The 16,532-nt window shown below is 39.6% G+C and overlaps 1 protein-coding gene across 2 annotated transcripts in view; it reads left to right on the top strand.

Annotated features, from left to right (window-relative positions):
• The first annotated feature begins 2,719 nt into the window (after positions 1-2,719).
• Positions 2,720-16,532, top strand: part of fgf14 (fibroblast growth factor 14) — a 110,878-nt gene continuing 97,065 nt past the window's right edge. The window contains exon 1 of one of the 2 annotated variants that reach the window (XM_039818108.1): positions 2,720-3,598. In XM_039818108.1, coding sequence (XP_039674042.1) covers positions 3,391-3,598 — 208 coding nt within the window. In that variant the 5' untranslated portion in view covers positions 2,720-3,390. The remainder of the gene's footprint in view (positions 3,599-16,532) is intronic. The other variant, XM_039818107.1, reaches the window with a different exon arrangement.

Below are 16,532 nucleotides of genomic sequence, written 5' to 3'. Positions count from 1 at the left end.
TCCACTCCTTTCTTGTTAGGGTACTGGCTATTGACATATGTAGACATTTCTGACTTAAAGTTACTAATTAATAATGTTAAAATACTCATCTTCAGTCTTATGCAAAACATATTACATATTCAAATGGATTTCTGGCTTTTAAATATTATATAGCAAATATAAAAGGGGCAGTTCATCCTGATTACAAATATACTATGCGTGTGCAGATTGTTGCTAACAAGTCCAAATACCAATATCAAATACCTCTTTAAATATTCTTATACTTTTCACATCAGAATTGATATGAATCCTTCCATATATTTCCGAATGATAACACTCATGCTGTTCATGCAATCTTCACACTCCCCCATGTGTGAGCCTTTTTAAATGTGTACAGTAAAACCACAGAGACCATGAGTAAAACTGGAACCAGACCATTTATCTCTGTGCATTTTACATCAAGTTCTTTCTCCCCATCAAGAGAAAAGAGGCTGTTGAAAACTCACAAGGGAGCCACTTCCTGCCGGCCACAGCCTGGGCAATCAAAAAGAAGTATTCTAATGATCCCTGACAAAATTGTCAGATGATATCCCCTAGGGTGCGATGATACTTTACATTACAGTAGACAGATCGATAGGGAGCATGACATGAGAGGCCTCTGCAGAGGGAGAGATCTGGAGAGCCTGCAGTGCACTGCTCCGACTTGTACTGATTCCCCAATGAGTCTATTTGACCTCGCAGGACACATGTGGATGCAAGTCTACAGCACACGTGTAATTTGTTTAAATTGCTTAAATAACTGCATTTACCCCTTGTCTGAGGCGATGTACTGGATACATGTGTGTGGGTGTACAGTATATGTGTTAGCAGGTACACGACATGTGCTCTATCAGTAATTGAAAAATTGACAGCAGCCTCTTAAAATCAATAAGACATTCTTTACAGTTGGCCTTTGAAGAGTGACACAGCAAAATGATAATGCTGTGTAAAGAAAGTCAATCAAGGAAACATTGTGTTTCAAAGTGGCCCACATCCCTGAGGAACCGGTTATCACAGACAACTGACAAGACCTGGGCGCCACAAAACTAGGTCATTAAAGTGGATTAATGCTGTAATTCAGAGATGAACACACAACACAACCCCACTAATGAACCCCTCCAGTCTCTCATCAAGCTTCCTGTGCTGTGGTTAATACTGTTTACACAAACCTCGGCTTTTGCTCGCTCAATGTTACAGCGGATAAAATGAGCTTTTGATTATAACTCTTGCAGGCAGAGTTCAACAGTAACTTGTCATCAGCTGTCCATAAAAATACATGATTATGAAAAATAAATATCTCCTGAGTTTGGGGTGCTACATATAACATAAGAGTATTACATGTCAAAGAGATACATGTTACATACATGCTGGTTATGGAGGTAATTTAGAAAAAGGAAAGATCAATGAGGTGATCTAATGCAAAACTGTTTTCTTATAAGTATGGATCAACCTTTTTCCCTGAGCTCATATTTATAGCAAATCACCATTTAAGCAAGAAATCAAATCTCTGACCAATACATTTAAAATTACAGGAAAGAAGGAGAAAAGTACAGTTTCTAAATAGGTCATTTATTGTTGCTGGGGCCATAAGGCTGGTCATTTGTATTCTTTGTATTGCAGCATTACGAAGATGGCTTACTGGCAAACAGTATCTAACACCTGTGAGTGGGGTCAACACTATATTGAGCAACTAATGGGTCAAATTACAAACACTGGCAGGCAAACTGACTTCTGTCATTTGTGCTGGGAAGGAGTCAAGCTGACAGATGACTAAATCATCGATGTGAAGTATGAAAAACAAATCCAATCTGTGTGTGTCTGGAGGCAAAGTTCAGTCTTTCCACCAAAGACAAACACTTTGTCTCTCCCCAACCCCTGCCTGGTGAGGGCAGGTTTAATCAGGAGAGAACAATGTCTTCTTCTCCCTTCTGTGATGGAAAACCTTTTATTCCTTAGAGAAACGTACTCATACAGTGGAAACAGTCGTCATGAGCAACACTAGCTGGTCCCTTGTCCTCAGGGATGAAAGAACAAAACGGAGCGAGTAAATGTAAACATATAATAATACATCTAAATGTTTTGTCAAACAAATGCTAAATGCTGTTGCTCTGAAATTTGTACCCTGCCATTATTCTATATTTTGTAGAAAAACCAAATTGTTGTTTAAAGTTGCTATGGCAGTACTCCATGTATTCACTTGTATTGTGATTATTTTTTTGATCTGCAGCTAACATTGGATTCAATTAATTCAGCCTGTTGAAGTAATAGTGATCTGTTGCAGTGCCCTAAATGCTACTCTGCACTCTGCAGCCCTGTTTCAGTAATGCTCATGACTTGACACAAGCACAGGGAAGCATCCCCACCAACCTATCACAGGTGAGTCTTAACACCTGTGACTTTGGAGCTTTTGTGAATAATTTCTTGGTTAACGTGCAGCTGGATGCACAAAGCTACAGCAACTTAAGGAACTGCCAGCAAAGAAATGACACGTCAAGTAGAAATGGTATAAATATGAAGGCTGTAAATGTAGACTCTTTAACGTGCATAAAATCCACCTCATCGACACTGTCATTTCCAGGAAATGAAGCTGAAACGGCTTGGGACAATAGTCCCAGTCGGATCATAAGAGAGCATCACTGAAATGACGGCGCAGAAACCACGTGTTTACGTAATGGAAAGCCAATCTTTCAATTTAACCCCTCCTCCCCGTCTATTTCTAACAGAGGTCCGACGTTGAAGGAAATTCATGCAAATGTTTGTATAGGCGCACCGTACTTTTGGAGATGCCATTGCGTGGGGCTGAAAAAGCTTGAGGAAAATACCCCACAAAGGGAAGAAACGCACACTCCAGGAATCACGGACACACACACACCAAGAACCCAAGCTTGGCTTTAACAGAAACGTTGCAGTGTGGGACTACAAGAAATGAAAACTGAGGTTGGTGTTATCTGACCTCGCCAAACCAGCTGGTTTATAGGAGAAACGAATTGGACTTGATCCGGCAATGTGGTGTTTTGTTGGGGCTATCATTGCAGCAGTCTGTGCATAGGATGCATCCTCCCTTGGCTTTTGATGCTGTGCAGATCCACCCTCCTCTCCTCAGAGTGATGAACTAATAGGCAATGATTTTCTCCTCGGAAATCCACCGTGTTTTACTGTTTTCACGTTAGTTGTGTTTGTTTACTGGCGGCCCGTCTCCTCCCGGTGCGACACATGCAATTTACAGAGTATATTTTCTATTATCGACTAGTTGAGGAGCCATCCTTTATACGCCAGAAGAAGAAATCACATCATTAATACGAAGTCTGGCAGATACTGAATATTTTGCCACGTGAATGAAAACGCATAGGACTTGGATATACCTATTTTTCTATGGTACAATTGGTAGCCTTGTCCTGGAGAACTGATCCAATTGTGTTATTATGCAACCGCAAGGATCTCATCTATATCTGGGTGTTTAAGCCACTGGATTGTTCTTCGCCCAAATCAATGTGGTTTCTTTGGAACATTTTCAGCAAAGGAACGCATATGCTGCAGTGTCTTTGTGGCAAGAGTCTTAAGAAAACCAAGAATCCAAGTGGTAAGCTCATCACCATTATTCCTACACTCCTCCGTTTCGCTGTGAACCGGCGTTGTGCGCGCGTGCGTGTGGATCTGCGCTATTCGTTTGTTTGTTTGTTGTAACAGTGATAGATCTGCAATCATATTTATGCAGCGAGTGGATCATGCAGAGGCGCTGGGAGGGACAACTTATTCAGTTCATACTATCGGCAAGCCCAGGTTTAGGGACGCGCAGCGCACAAACACACAAAAGCCCCCCTGCATCACCACGGCACCATGATCTCCTAACTTTTTAAATAGCGCTCTCTCTCTCTCTCGCACGCACGCACGCACGCACACACACACACACACACACACACACACACACACACACACGGACTATAGATGTTATTTCCGTGGATCAAATCCACGCAACGTGATTGCCCCTAACCAGATTATTCTATTCTCGGGTTTACTGCAGCAACATATTCCCCCTCTGCAACACCACTTCTCGATTAAATGGGCTATAGGTCTACTCGCTGTTTTCAGCAAGCCAGCCGGATGAAACTGACTAATTCTTTCATGTCTGCTGTTGCAGGTCAATATTAATCATGCGGGCCTGGCGAAATATGATTTTATACAAACACTTGAGTTGATGTTGTGTTGAAGAAGTCAGCAGATCTGCTGCGAATAGGACATAGGAACTGGGCTCCACTGCACTAATGCAAATCCGGCACTTGAGCCGTCGACATCCTTTCGAAATTTGACTTTTTTTTTTTTTAGAAAAGCCATGCATAAGCCCTGCCTTAACCAACAGTTAGTTATATTGTGTAGGTTATTAAATGTAACATTGTAGAGCTTTAGTGAGCAAAGGTTGTTTATTTCAACAGGCTGTTGTAGAAAGAAAAGCCCCAGGTGGACAGCATAGTGCGGGCTACTTGTTACCTTATGTAGTGGGTTTGAAGATGATGTGCTCAGCAGTAGCAGGCTACAGTTTCTCGACACTGCAACTGCAGTATAGTAGATAATCATCATAGCGGGACTATTTGACCGTGCTGACACTGCAGGAGCAACGACAACCCCACTATTTAGACTATCAACAAACAATTTATTTTTAATACTAATAATGTTTTCCCTTGATGACTGTCGAGCCATATCAGCCCCAGTGTATGCCTTTCACATAGTGTTTTATTTTTTCTCCATTTAAGTGTTTTACAACGTTGCACGTCACAGTCACACGTCAATTAGCATTGACGTTAACGTTAGCTATTTTTCCTCAAAGACGACTAGCTACTAGCAGGTCGTTTGACAACACTTACCACGAATTTGTAGACATTTCTAGAGTCTTCCAAGACCCTCCTGAACCTCGGGGACAAACAGAAGGCTAACGTTACCCAAAAAAGACTTTTAAAACTGGTTTCCTAAGTTGCAAATTCAAGTGTGTTCTCCTTAGTGAAAATTGTATCTCCATGATCTCACCTCGTAGAAGCACCAACAAATGGAAATATCCTTCTTCATATACAGTCATATACAAAACAGAAACAATATACGTTTGTCTTACTTTGAATCTATAATATTTTGATATTGCTTTAACGCATTTTTTTTTGTAGTAAAGGTGAGAGGCTATGCCATTTCCTGCTGCCATGTTTGTTTGAGCAGCGTCCCATACATCACATCCCATCCCAACATTGTCTATGATACATCCATGGTCCTGACTTGGAAAGAGTTATAAAATTGTGTAGCAAACACAATTTGGTTTTGTTCCTATAAAGTTCGAAAAAAGGACACTAAAGAAGCTGGAAATATATATCTTCAAAAGAGTGGTAAGTGTCACACAACCTGTGAGTATTTTTTGATAAAGCTTGTTTATATTTGGAAATGTTTGAATTGTATAAATGCTGATTACATGAAAGGGAAAATCTGGAGCTTAGCCACAGTAGGCTCTGGGGTGATAACTGACTGATTGCCGCTCAGTGGAAAAGTCGCAGAAAGGCACTAACTCCCCTAACTGGTGCTCAACTCCATGCAGCCAATTGATCAAGGCAGAGACTCACTGTCAGGTGTGTGAGATTTGAAGCCATTTGCTTTTCAAAGTGAGGGTAGCCCACGTTTACCAGGAGGCACACTATTGAATTATCATAAACTGATGGTGTGGCCATAATCGTCAGGGTTTGTGCTGAAGCAGCAGGTAGAGCCAGTAGTTAATTGGGGAATGTAGGGCCAAGATGCAGACTGCCGGTGGGGTGCTGTCTGTTTTTACATGACTAATACTGCTAACTGATTAAATGTACACTGTCAAACAAATCACACAACAGATTTGTTTTTGCAGCGGCTCCTCAAATAACCATAGAGTATTTTCTAGTACCTTTGTCATAGTAGGAAGAGAATCCTATGTGTGGTCCTCTGTCAGCAAAGGCAGTTGTTTCCAGTAGTGCTCACTAGGCCCAAGCTGCAAAGGCCTAGATATAGTGCTCCAGCTCTTGTATTTTTAGTAACACAGCATAGCCTAACTGAGAGGACACAGAGAGACTAAGCCAACTGGGCTGTATCAATAAGTGTGCCAGTCGTTGTCAATATAGAAACATACGTCTTATAAGTCTTATAAATCTGTATCTCTTTCCACACACAAACTAAAAGCAAACTAAACTGACTTACTGTACAACAGTGCATCTGAAGAGGTTAAAAGTAGTTTGGATTCTTTAAGTGTCTTCTGGTCCAGCTGATGGCACCTGCTTTTTGCCTATTGTGGGTTATTTTTAACCTCTCTGGGGCTAAGTGGGACGTGATCTTTTGGTATTTTGTATCTGTGTATCTGTTGCTAGTATGGGGTCATACGTGTGGAGAGTATAGGTGCCTGTGATTACATGGTACATGAGTACATATTTTCTTCTAAATGGAGAGCTGAAGTCTTAGCTGGATCAGAGCTACCATCATTGTAGATATACACATTGGAAAGTAAAGCTATACAGTATAGGCTAATCATGTCAGAGACTTGTTCTCCACCATCATCAAATTTAAAGTGATGCATCGAGGCTTAACGATTAGGTGATTTTAAAAAAACATGCTTTTAGTTTGTGAGCCTTCAGTGTCTTCTCAACGTCATGGTAGATATAGACAATTTCACTTCTTGATATTTCTGTTTAGAGTTGAGTGCTCATTATCTATAAGGTCTGTTTGCATCTTATTTAATTTCCCTCACATTGCGAAATTCATTTGACACTATTTTCTTACTCAATGTACAGAAATGGAGGAAGTAAATAAAAAATCACTATTGTTTTAAACTAAGTGGTAATGCATAGTCTCAGCTGTTTTGATGCATATGTATGGAAATATAGCACATTTTATGTGTAAGCCAGATGCCATGAATGCAGTGTTTCTGTGTAGCTTAATGGTTACGCTATGATATTGACATTGCATTGTTTAAAATGTTAAACTTCCGAGTCATCCACACTCTAGAAGCTGTCACTTTAGATAAGCTAAACCACCAAGATATGTTGCATTCTGATGCAAATGAACAAGCTGGTTCAATGTTGTAGCACACAACAGAACAACTTACTTTTTTTTACATATAGCAAATTTTGCCATCACGTAAAGACTGCACATCCAGCCTTTTAGTCTCACTATGCTGTTATAGTTAATAGTAGTCACTGTTTTCCAGCAACGTTATTGTTTTATATATGGTAGATTGTCCTTAGGGTTGGTGGTCTGGTACAACTAGCATTGCCAGCCAACCCTTAATGTCCATAGTCTCATGTCCATGTGCATTGGTACATGTCTCCGAGTGAACTTACTTCATTAAGTCAATTAAGTGATGAACTAGCTGAGTGGAAGGGATGGAGATGCAATAAGTTCCACCCTGCAGCATGTAGCATTGATGATTGTGCAAATGACCACATAGATGTCCTCTTAAAACTTTGGGAACGTCATTGAGTTGGTCATACAGCTACAATGAATGACGAGGGTCTAATAAAGGCCTTTGGTGGTTAACGTTAGAGGAAAAAGTAATGTCATGAACTGCCACATATAATAAAGATATAATTGATGGGTGCTCACTGACATTTCTTGGGCTTAAAAGTTTTGCACAGCGTTGAATTCTATATAGAAGACATAGCCAGGAAGCTGAAAGGGCAAATTTGCAGTAAATGTGTTAAGTCAGTAGGTGGCTTCCTCAGAGTAGCACAGCAGCGGCTCATTGAAAGCAGAGTGACAGCGCAGGTCACAAAACAACTGGGTGTCCACGTGATGATGGTTCATAGCATATCAAGTGAAACTCAACTTTATTGTGTGTGACAGAGCCAGGAGACGGAACCGAAGCTTCAGCACTGTAACGCTATTGCTCTTGTTTGTTTCATGTGTATACTGGAGCTTTAGCCCTAAGCTCTAGCTTTAACTCACTCTCATTAAGCAGTGACCCAAGATAATTAATTTGAGTCTCTGACATAGCAAACCACCCATACTGATTTTGGGAGACTATATCCTTTTACTGGTGCTAAAACCTCAACTACAACTAAAATGTTTTGATTTGTGGCACATAAACCACTCAGAAATAAGAGCTATGGATATCATTTTTTTGTCTCATGAAATTAAAAAAAACGTAAGTAGAGCCATAATAACAAAATGCACCTGTCTGGACAATGACAGCAGTTTTGTGAAAGACAGGTATATAAAGCTATAAACTGTAGATGACAGGTTCATGACTAGGCTGGTTATAAAGTTATAACTTAAAGAACAATGACTGTGTCAGAATATTGAATAACCCCTTCGTAAAATGCATGTTCATGTGTCTAAATGCTGTTTGCTGTCATATCAAGTTCATGCATTGCTCAGTGTAATTTATTATTATTTTTTTTACCGTGCACTGTTCTTTATTGACCAGATACTTCCATAGTGTAATCTGAAAATACATATGCATTTTAATAACTCCAATAATTTTGCTGGTGTCTTTTCTCCATCTAGCCTGATTACCTCAGAGCAATATATCTCAAATTCTGCTTTTTGCAAAATCCTGCCCGTTTAAGAATTTATAGGGATTTTTCTATGCTAAAATATGCTTGATAATTGCGTTACATTTAATTTGTGTTACATACTCACAATAGTTTAATTTGTGGTAACAAAGAAACAACAGTGTAATTAAAGGGGGTGGGTAAGATTGAAACAAGAACTCCTACAATTAGAATAACAGCCGGGTTGGCTAAAAATATCCTCCTCCAACCACTGTGGCATGTTGCTGGGTTTCTTACAGAAACATTGCAGTAATTTAAGATCAGTTAAATTGCTTTAGGCCATGAGGGATATATTGACAATAGTCCTTAAAAGTTTCACTGAGATCTATTTCTAATCTTAAAACACCAGAAATTACAGTGAAACAAGACCTTAAACTCAATTTTAGGTCCGTACTAATTGAACGGGAGTTCAGGCCCTGCGGCATTGGTCAGACTATGAAATACAATCCAGGAAGTCCAATTTGGTTAACGGATCCATACATTTGAAGGGTTAAAGACGCCAATCATTGGTTTCCACAGTGAATTAATTTGGACTGTCTCTGACCTTCTCTTGAAAAATATGACCTGCAGGGGTGATGAGATTCAAGTTCCTGGCTGCTATTCTACCTCTAGAATACTACCTCTGTGAGACAATTAAGTTTACATACAAATCAGTTCAGACGAGAGAACGTATATAGTATATGTATATATATATAGAGAGAAGCAAAACGAGGCTGTAGAAAGGTAGGATTAATGTCTGTGGAAAAAAATTCTGAATTTACATGAAGCATCTCTCAGGATGCTTTGGATACCTTCCAGATGCTCCTGTTTGCAGAGGTGAGAGGGATGATGGGACATGCGGTTCTGGCTAGGTGCCTCCAAGGGTGACTGGCTACTGGATCTGCAGGTGGATGGTTTCACAGCCTGGGCACAGAGCTGCTCTCCCCTTTTTTTTGAAGGGGAGACCCCGTGAAATGGATCTGTTCTCTCATAAGTTCTGGAGTGGATAACATATTTTATTTGTCTGATACTTTGATGTTTAACATTTGTAATTTGTTAGAGGCTCAATAGTGTAGGTTTGCATGCAAAAATGAAAATGCATTGATGCAGTCTATATTGACGTCTTTCATCGTACATCTTACCCTTTTGAAAATAAACATCATTGAGTAGTGTCATTTAACCATTATGTTCTTGTCTTTTTCAGCATTGAATTGTAAATTGTATTATTGGATTTAAAGTTTGCTATAATCAATATTTTTATATTAACAATGGATCAAATTACTTGAATGTGAAACTGTTGCTCGTAGTGACAACCTATACAATACTACAAATAATCATCTCTTTTTTGGCTAATTGTTTTGGTTTTACAGCCCACAATTGCTTTGGTTCATTCTCACTGCTTTCATTGGCATAATTTTTAGTCGTAGTAGACAGCTGTTGTCAGCTAAAAAGAACTAAGAACCCACTGTACACTACTTGCTCAGCACTAAACAGCAGACAAAGTTATTAGCAACTAGCTGGTGGACATAGTGAAGCGTTTTAGCAGCCATATATTCACCTTGGGAGTTGGTATAGTCCAAACCAGACCTAAATGGAAAGTGAATTTTGGACCTAAACTTCTCAAGTTGCCAGACACATTAATCTGAATAAATGTTGCTCTGTATCTGCTGTCTGTGTAAACGATCAACTGCTTGCTATCATGGCTTGTAAATCGGATAATAACATGGTGGAATTGTAATTCTTTCCAAATGGAGGTAAAGCACAGGGGATGGATTTGTGTTTTTAGCTAAAGGTGCGAAGAGGCTACCTTTATTTTTACTTGCACTTAGTAGATTGAAGACATTAGAGATAATATTGTCGTAAACTGTGATTGACCTGGTAACCGTTTTAAAAGATTAGGCCTACATCTTTCTGTCTTTGTGTCAATGCATATTTCCTTTCTACCAAAAAATGTGTTAAAACATTTGAAAATATGACATTTATGCTTTACGCTACCCAACATATTTGTTGCAATCTTGTTAAAGGCCAAACAAATATCCTCAGAATGAACAGCAAGTAGAATTTGAGTGCTGAGCGATGATTAGTTGATTGCTTTGTGATTTGAATCATAGATACAGTTGGCTACCTGTGGTGTAAAAGGTTTCTGTGAGGGACATCATATGTGGCTCAATGGGATTACTGTGAAGGATGCTGATTTAGTAAAATGAGAAATCAAGAGTGTTTAATATGTAGTTTTTAGTAGATTGTCTACATGATGCAATATAAAAACATAATTTGAGCAGTCACACTGAGAAACCTCTGGTTACAAATGTTCAAATGCATTTGACACTTCTTCCCTTTCACGGTTTCTGATGACAGCATAAAATTGGCCATTTGTGGATGGGTACTGACAGTCTTGTCAGATTTGAAGGAATAAGATAAATTGTGTCTCAATTCACATATGAACTTTCTTGTACTCAATCATTTTGAGTCATTTAAGGTCAATGAAATTGCTAGTTAGGCTATGAGGGATATGTTAACCATAACAATGTTACACTGAGATCAATTTCTAATCTCAACGACTTTGAACTCAATTTTAGGTCAGTTCTAGGTCCCACGACACCTGTGAAACTATGAAATACAATCCAGGAAGTCCAGTTTGGGTAAAAGAGCCAAAGATTTTAAGGGCTATAAGATGCCAAAACACTGTAAGTGGTTTGTGATATTTCCATTGGAGATGGTCCGATACCAATAGCAGTAGTGGTATCAGCTCCAATACTGCCTTAAACGCTGGTATCAGTATCGGGAAGTACTGGAGTTTATGCACCGATCCGATACCATGTAATAAAGCCCTAAAGAAAATCGACGTTTAAGTAGTTTATTTATGTTCTTTTTCTGTTATAACTGACTGTCAAACCGCCTAATAAAAGAAAGTTCTGTGACATTCATTGTTTGTGTTTGTTTATGTTTACAAAGAGTTTAACCTGAGCCAGACAGACAACAAAGATAGAAATCATATCACATCCATACAGGGATAGTAGTATACAGTTGTTAAAACATAAAATATATGACACGCTGGTATCGGATCGGTACTTGGTATCGGCCGATACGCGAGTTCAGGTATCGGGAAGCAAAAAATGGTATCAGACCATCTCTAATTTCCATACAGGATTGTAAGACTTGTACATCAGCAGCAATTATTTAATCTTTTGTCATGATGACCATGAGCTAAACAGTAAAAATATGGCATTCACATTAGTCGTCCGCCTGTAATGTGTGCTTGCTACTGCCCTTTTGTCCTGAATGACGTTGCTTCGTGTTGCGGCCAAAGTTGAGCAAAGTTCAACTTTCTTTCTGAAGTTCTATGCGTTGACATCCCCGCTCTCTGAACTGGCCCTATTCAAATGATAAAGGAGGCTGTGTTTTTTCATGTAACTCTGGGCTAAAACTGACATTTTAGGGATGCTCCCCTGAAAAGCAGGATTCTTATCTCTTGCAAGCTTCCTAGATGTTGCTGGCTGAAATGACAACTGTAAGTGGCAGATTTTTTTCTGCTGTGGCTAGCTAGCTAATTAAGCTAACGGCAGCTCAATCAAAACGCTGACTTGCTAACTAGCTTCAAAACAATAATCTTAGGCTACGTTCAGACTGCAGGCCAAAGTGGCCCAAATCCGATTTTTTTGGGGTCAAGTGACCAGGTCAGGCTTCTTCAGAAGTAGTGTGAACACTCAAATCTAGCCCAGATCTGATTTTTTCAGATCAGATTCAGGCCACTTCCACATGTGGTCCTGAATCCGACCCAGACTATTTTTTCAATGCGACCGCAGTGTGAACACCAAGGCGGATTTGATGTGACTTTTACCCTAAAAACCCTCGCTGCGCCACCTCCCCGCGGGAGGGCGGCCCCTGTTCCGGCGGCTGTACCGGGGAGGACTGCCTCAGGTTCCCCAACCCGCGTCCCAGGGCGGGATCGACTCACGTAAAAGGTGATGTCGGCAACCCCCCGACCCGTCTGTAAACACGGACCAAGGAGTTTAACGCGCTCGCAAGTCGGGGTCGCCCGTGGTGCAATGAAAGTGAAAGCGGCGCGCGCCTGAGGTGTGATCCCGGTCCCTCGGGGTCGGGCGCACCACAACACCACCGCCCGAGTCGCCGCACGCCGGGAGGTGGAGCGTGTGCGAGGGCGAAGCTAGAGTGGTGGAGGCCCGTAGCGGTCCTGACGTGCAAATTCGCCGTCGGTCACACAGACCTCTGTAGTGAATTTGCAGCCATAACCCCGCAAAGTTGTCTCTCTTCTCTTCAGTCTTCTCCTCCTCAGCATCTGCGCATTAATGTTATGACTGCCATTAAAAACGTAGTATCAAATATGGAAGTACTGAAGTTTATAAATAATCGATACAATGCTAATAAAGCCCTAAAGAAAATCTACGTTTAAGTAGTTTATTTATGTTCTTTTTCTGTTATAACTGACTGTCAAACCGCCTAATAAAAGAAAGTTCTGTGACATTCATTGTTTGTGTTTGTTTATGTTTACATTTTAAAAGGTAATGTGAACAGCCAAACAAAAAATCGGATCTGAGCAAAAAATCAGAATCGGGCATTAAGACTTGCGGTGTGAACGTAGCCTTATATGCATGTTTCTGGCAACAAGTCAACATCTTCAATGGTTAGAGCTAGTTAGTTAAGTTGTGCTAGTTGTAATAATCTTATCTTAAAATAAAAGGCAGGTGCAATTTTAATCTTTTTGTAAACATTCATTTCATGGACTCCCTGATTTCACTGACCTCAGTAGTTTATAAGTGGCTTTACCGAGTGCAAGCATGAGTTTGAAAGCTCTGTTATTTTCCAGGAACACTGGGAAATTGAGGTACGTCTCAGCAGGAGAGTATCCTGTGCTTTTTCCCCACTTGGTTTTCTGCTGTGTCTCATAGAGGCTCCATAAATCATATTGTAATTTGGCTCATCATCTGCCCCTAATATTAGGAGCTGTATGACATATCCCCCACTTCTGTGTTCGTTCTCCCTAACACATGACACATCTTAATGCTCACAACTTCTAGGACCCCAAAGGATTCGAAACATGATAGCTGAGCTGCTGTGATTTTCCTGGAGCTACTGAGCTCCTGAGCAAGGCTGTTGCGCTGCGCTCTGATTCCGAATAAAATGACAAAGTTATGACATTGAGAGATGAAGAGCAAGAGAGAATAATTCCGTTAGACGATAAGATTATTGATTTACAGCGACAGAAGTTTGAAGAGTTGTACACAGTTGTACAGCAGAGTTGACACAGATGAGCCTTTTTGAAGTTCATCATCATTACCAAAGATGCATGTTGAGGTGTCAGAAATGCCTCTTTGTGCAATTGATGTTAACACCGTGGAAGTGGATGAGACCATTTTAATGTGTGTGTGGGCTTCTGTCTCCAGAGAGAGCTTTTGTCTCAGAGTTCAGGGTATGAAACGATTGCTGTGACAATTCAGTGTAATAATCAACATTGTCAACTTCTGGTAGCATGCTTAAAATCTAGATAATAAGTACTGATGTGATGCCTCTCCAACCAATGTGCAGTGTGTTGATGCCACAATATGGATAGGTTAACATTTTTGAAACCCTTGTGTTTTGATCCCTGTTGTGTGGACAGCCTAGTCAAATGTGACAATGTGATCATCACATCCATATTGTTGTATTTGATAGAAATCAGAAGTTATTCATTCTGGAGGCTAATATTGTGACATTAGCAGATCAGTGTCCTCAATAGCCATTGAGAGCTTAAGTGTTCCAGAAGTAAGAAAACCTCATTCAAAAGCCCATTGACATTTGTAACCATGCTAATAACAAAAAAAATCCAGCCTTTAGAACAGAGCCTTGTTGTGGAGGGGGGTAACGGAAGGCTTGAATCATGTGGACGCGCCAACAGTTTTGTTGTCATTACTTAGAATTCCTCATGGGGTTGGCAGAAATTGTGCACTATAGCTTTAAGTTTTTTTGATGCAAGAAGACGCTGTTCACTGCAGTTAGCCGTAAACTATTTGCCCTGCTTCCCGCAGTCATTGCCTATATAGTCTCTCATCAGTGATGCAGATGTCAGAATCCACAGAAGCTCCCAAAAACACAAAATAGACAAAATAGACTTTAAAATTACCCCAGAGAAACCTATGATTGACATCACACTAGTGCATGTTTTTAGATGTTGTATGGTTTAAACTCTGCCTCCTCTAGACTCTGCTAGATGCTTAGCCTTTCATCCATCAGCATTCTTTGTCCTGCTCTCTGTTCCCTGACCCAACCATTTCCCGATCTCCCTAATTTCTAATACCTTCCTCAGTACATACACTCTCTCAAACATTTTGTCTTTAGTGGTTCTTTGCTTCTATTTTAATACCCGTGCTACAGTCCATAGTGTTATCCCGTATGTGGGTCCAACCCAACGTAATGTTGTGGTTTTATAACTGACAGAGATATGTGTATTACACACACTCACATTGATTTTGTGCTTGTGTTGAAAACAAACCATTTAAAATAATATGAGTGTATCTAATGCTATTTTAGCTTTGTTTCCTATGACCAGTAGCTCACCAAAGCCATTGGCACAGTTCCCAGTACAGTCACACTGTAGTTCCAATGGAACTACTGCAGAGATGACCACATCATTGTAAATAGCCTAAAGGGTAATGCAGATACAAAAAATCCTTCAGGTAGTACTCACCAATTTACTTTGAGTGATGTCAAACGTATCTTGCTAATGTTTCTTTTTGGAGGCCTTCATCACAGTGATGACCATGGTAAAGGTAATTTCAGTTTACTGAGGTATTTATTTTTGAGAATAGTTGATGTAGATTAAATTTTTTTATGCTGCCATAAATCTTCATTATGTGAATAAATATTACAAACTAAGCTTAAATTAAGGTAAATAATGTGAAAATTAGATTTCTCAATGAAAAAAATACTTTATCAAATGGACCATTTATCGGCTATGATGTGATGGATCCACATTAAATAGTTTTTGTAAATGCAATTCTTAAAATTCAGTTTTTCCATAATCATTCACATACATTGAGTCAAGTCGAGCCTGCTCACTCACTTTTTAGTGTCATAGCTTTCCCTGGCATCACATTATTCTACATAAAAATGATTAAGTTCCTCCCAGTGAGACACAAGTTTAAAATCTGTGAACAAAGACAGAACTGGTATTGGTTTTGGTATTTAGAGTTGCAGATACTCAACTAGAGTTGAGGTATCGGTATTAGTATCATATATATATAGTATAATAGATATAAAGAATAAAGGGGAAGTAAAAGTTGTAATGTTAACAAAATTGTAGAATGATTAAAAGTTGATTATAAACTTTTTATGTGCACATGGGGTGAGTGGATGTAATATTGGCACACAAGCAATCTCTTAGAGCTAATCTGCTTAAATCAGAAGAAAATACTCAAGCAGCTGACAAATAGGTATTTTAATCTGGTTCTGAATTATTCCTTTTGAGGATGGAGTTATAAACAGTCTTCTCAGATCTGAGAACATGATGCACAGCAGGTACACAAGATGAGGACAGTTGGCAAACTTCATACTTGATAGGGTTTGATAGAAATACAAAGTAAAAGAAATGTGAAAAATACAAATGCAGATGGAATGAAATCAATCCAATGGAAAACAAACATTTACTGTAGATTATAGAAACCAATGGGCAATGTCTTAGTTTCCAATATTGTAATTTTAAAGTGCTCATATTATGCTCATTTTCAGGTTCATAATTGTATTTAGAGGTTGTACCAGAATAGGTTTATGTGGTTTAATTTTCCAAAAACACCATATTTTTGTTGTACTGCACATTGCTCCTCTTTTCATCCTGTGTGTTGAGCTCTCTGTTTTAGCTACTGAGTTAGGAATCACACTTCTATTCCATCTTTGTTGGGAGTCGCACATGTGCAGTAAGTACGGCTAGCTTGTCAGTTGCAGAGTATGAGGGAGTGCCATGCTAGCAGCTAGGCGAGCATTATAACGTGTGTTACG

The sequence above is a fragment of the Perca fluviatilis genome, chromosome 12 (assembly GCF_010015445.1).
Source record: "Perca fluviatilis chromosome 12, GENO_Pfluv_1.0, whole genome shotgun sequence".
Taxonomy (NCBI): Eukaryota; Metazoa; Chordata; class Actinopteri; order Perciformes; family Percidae; genus Perca; species Perca fluviatilis.
This window is presented reverse-complemented; position numbering and strand designations above follow the sequence as displayed.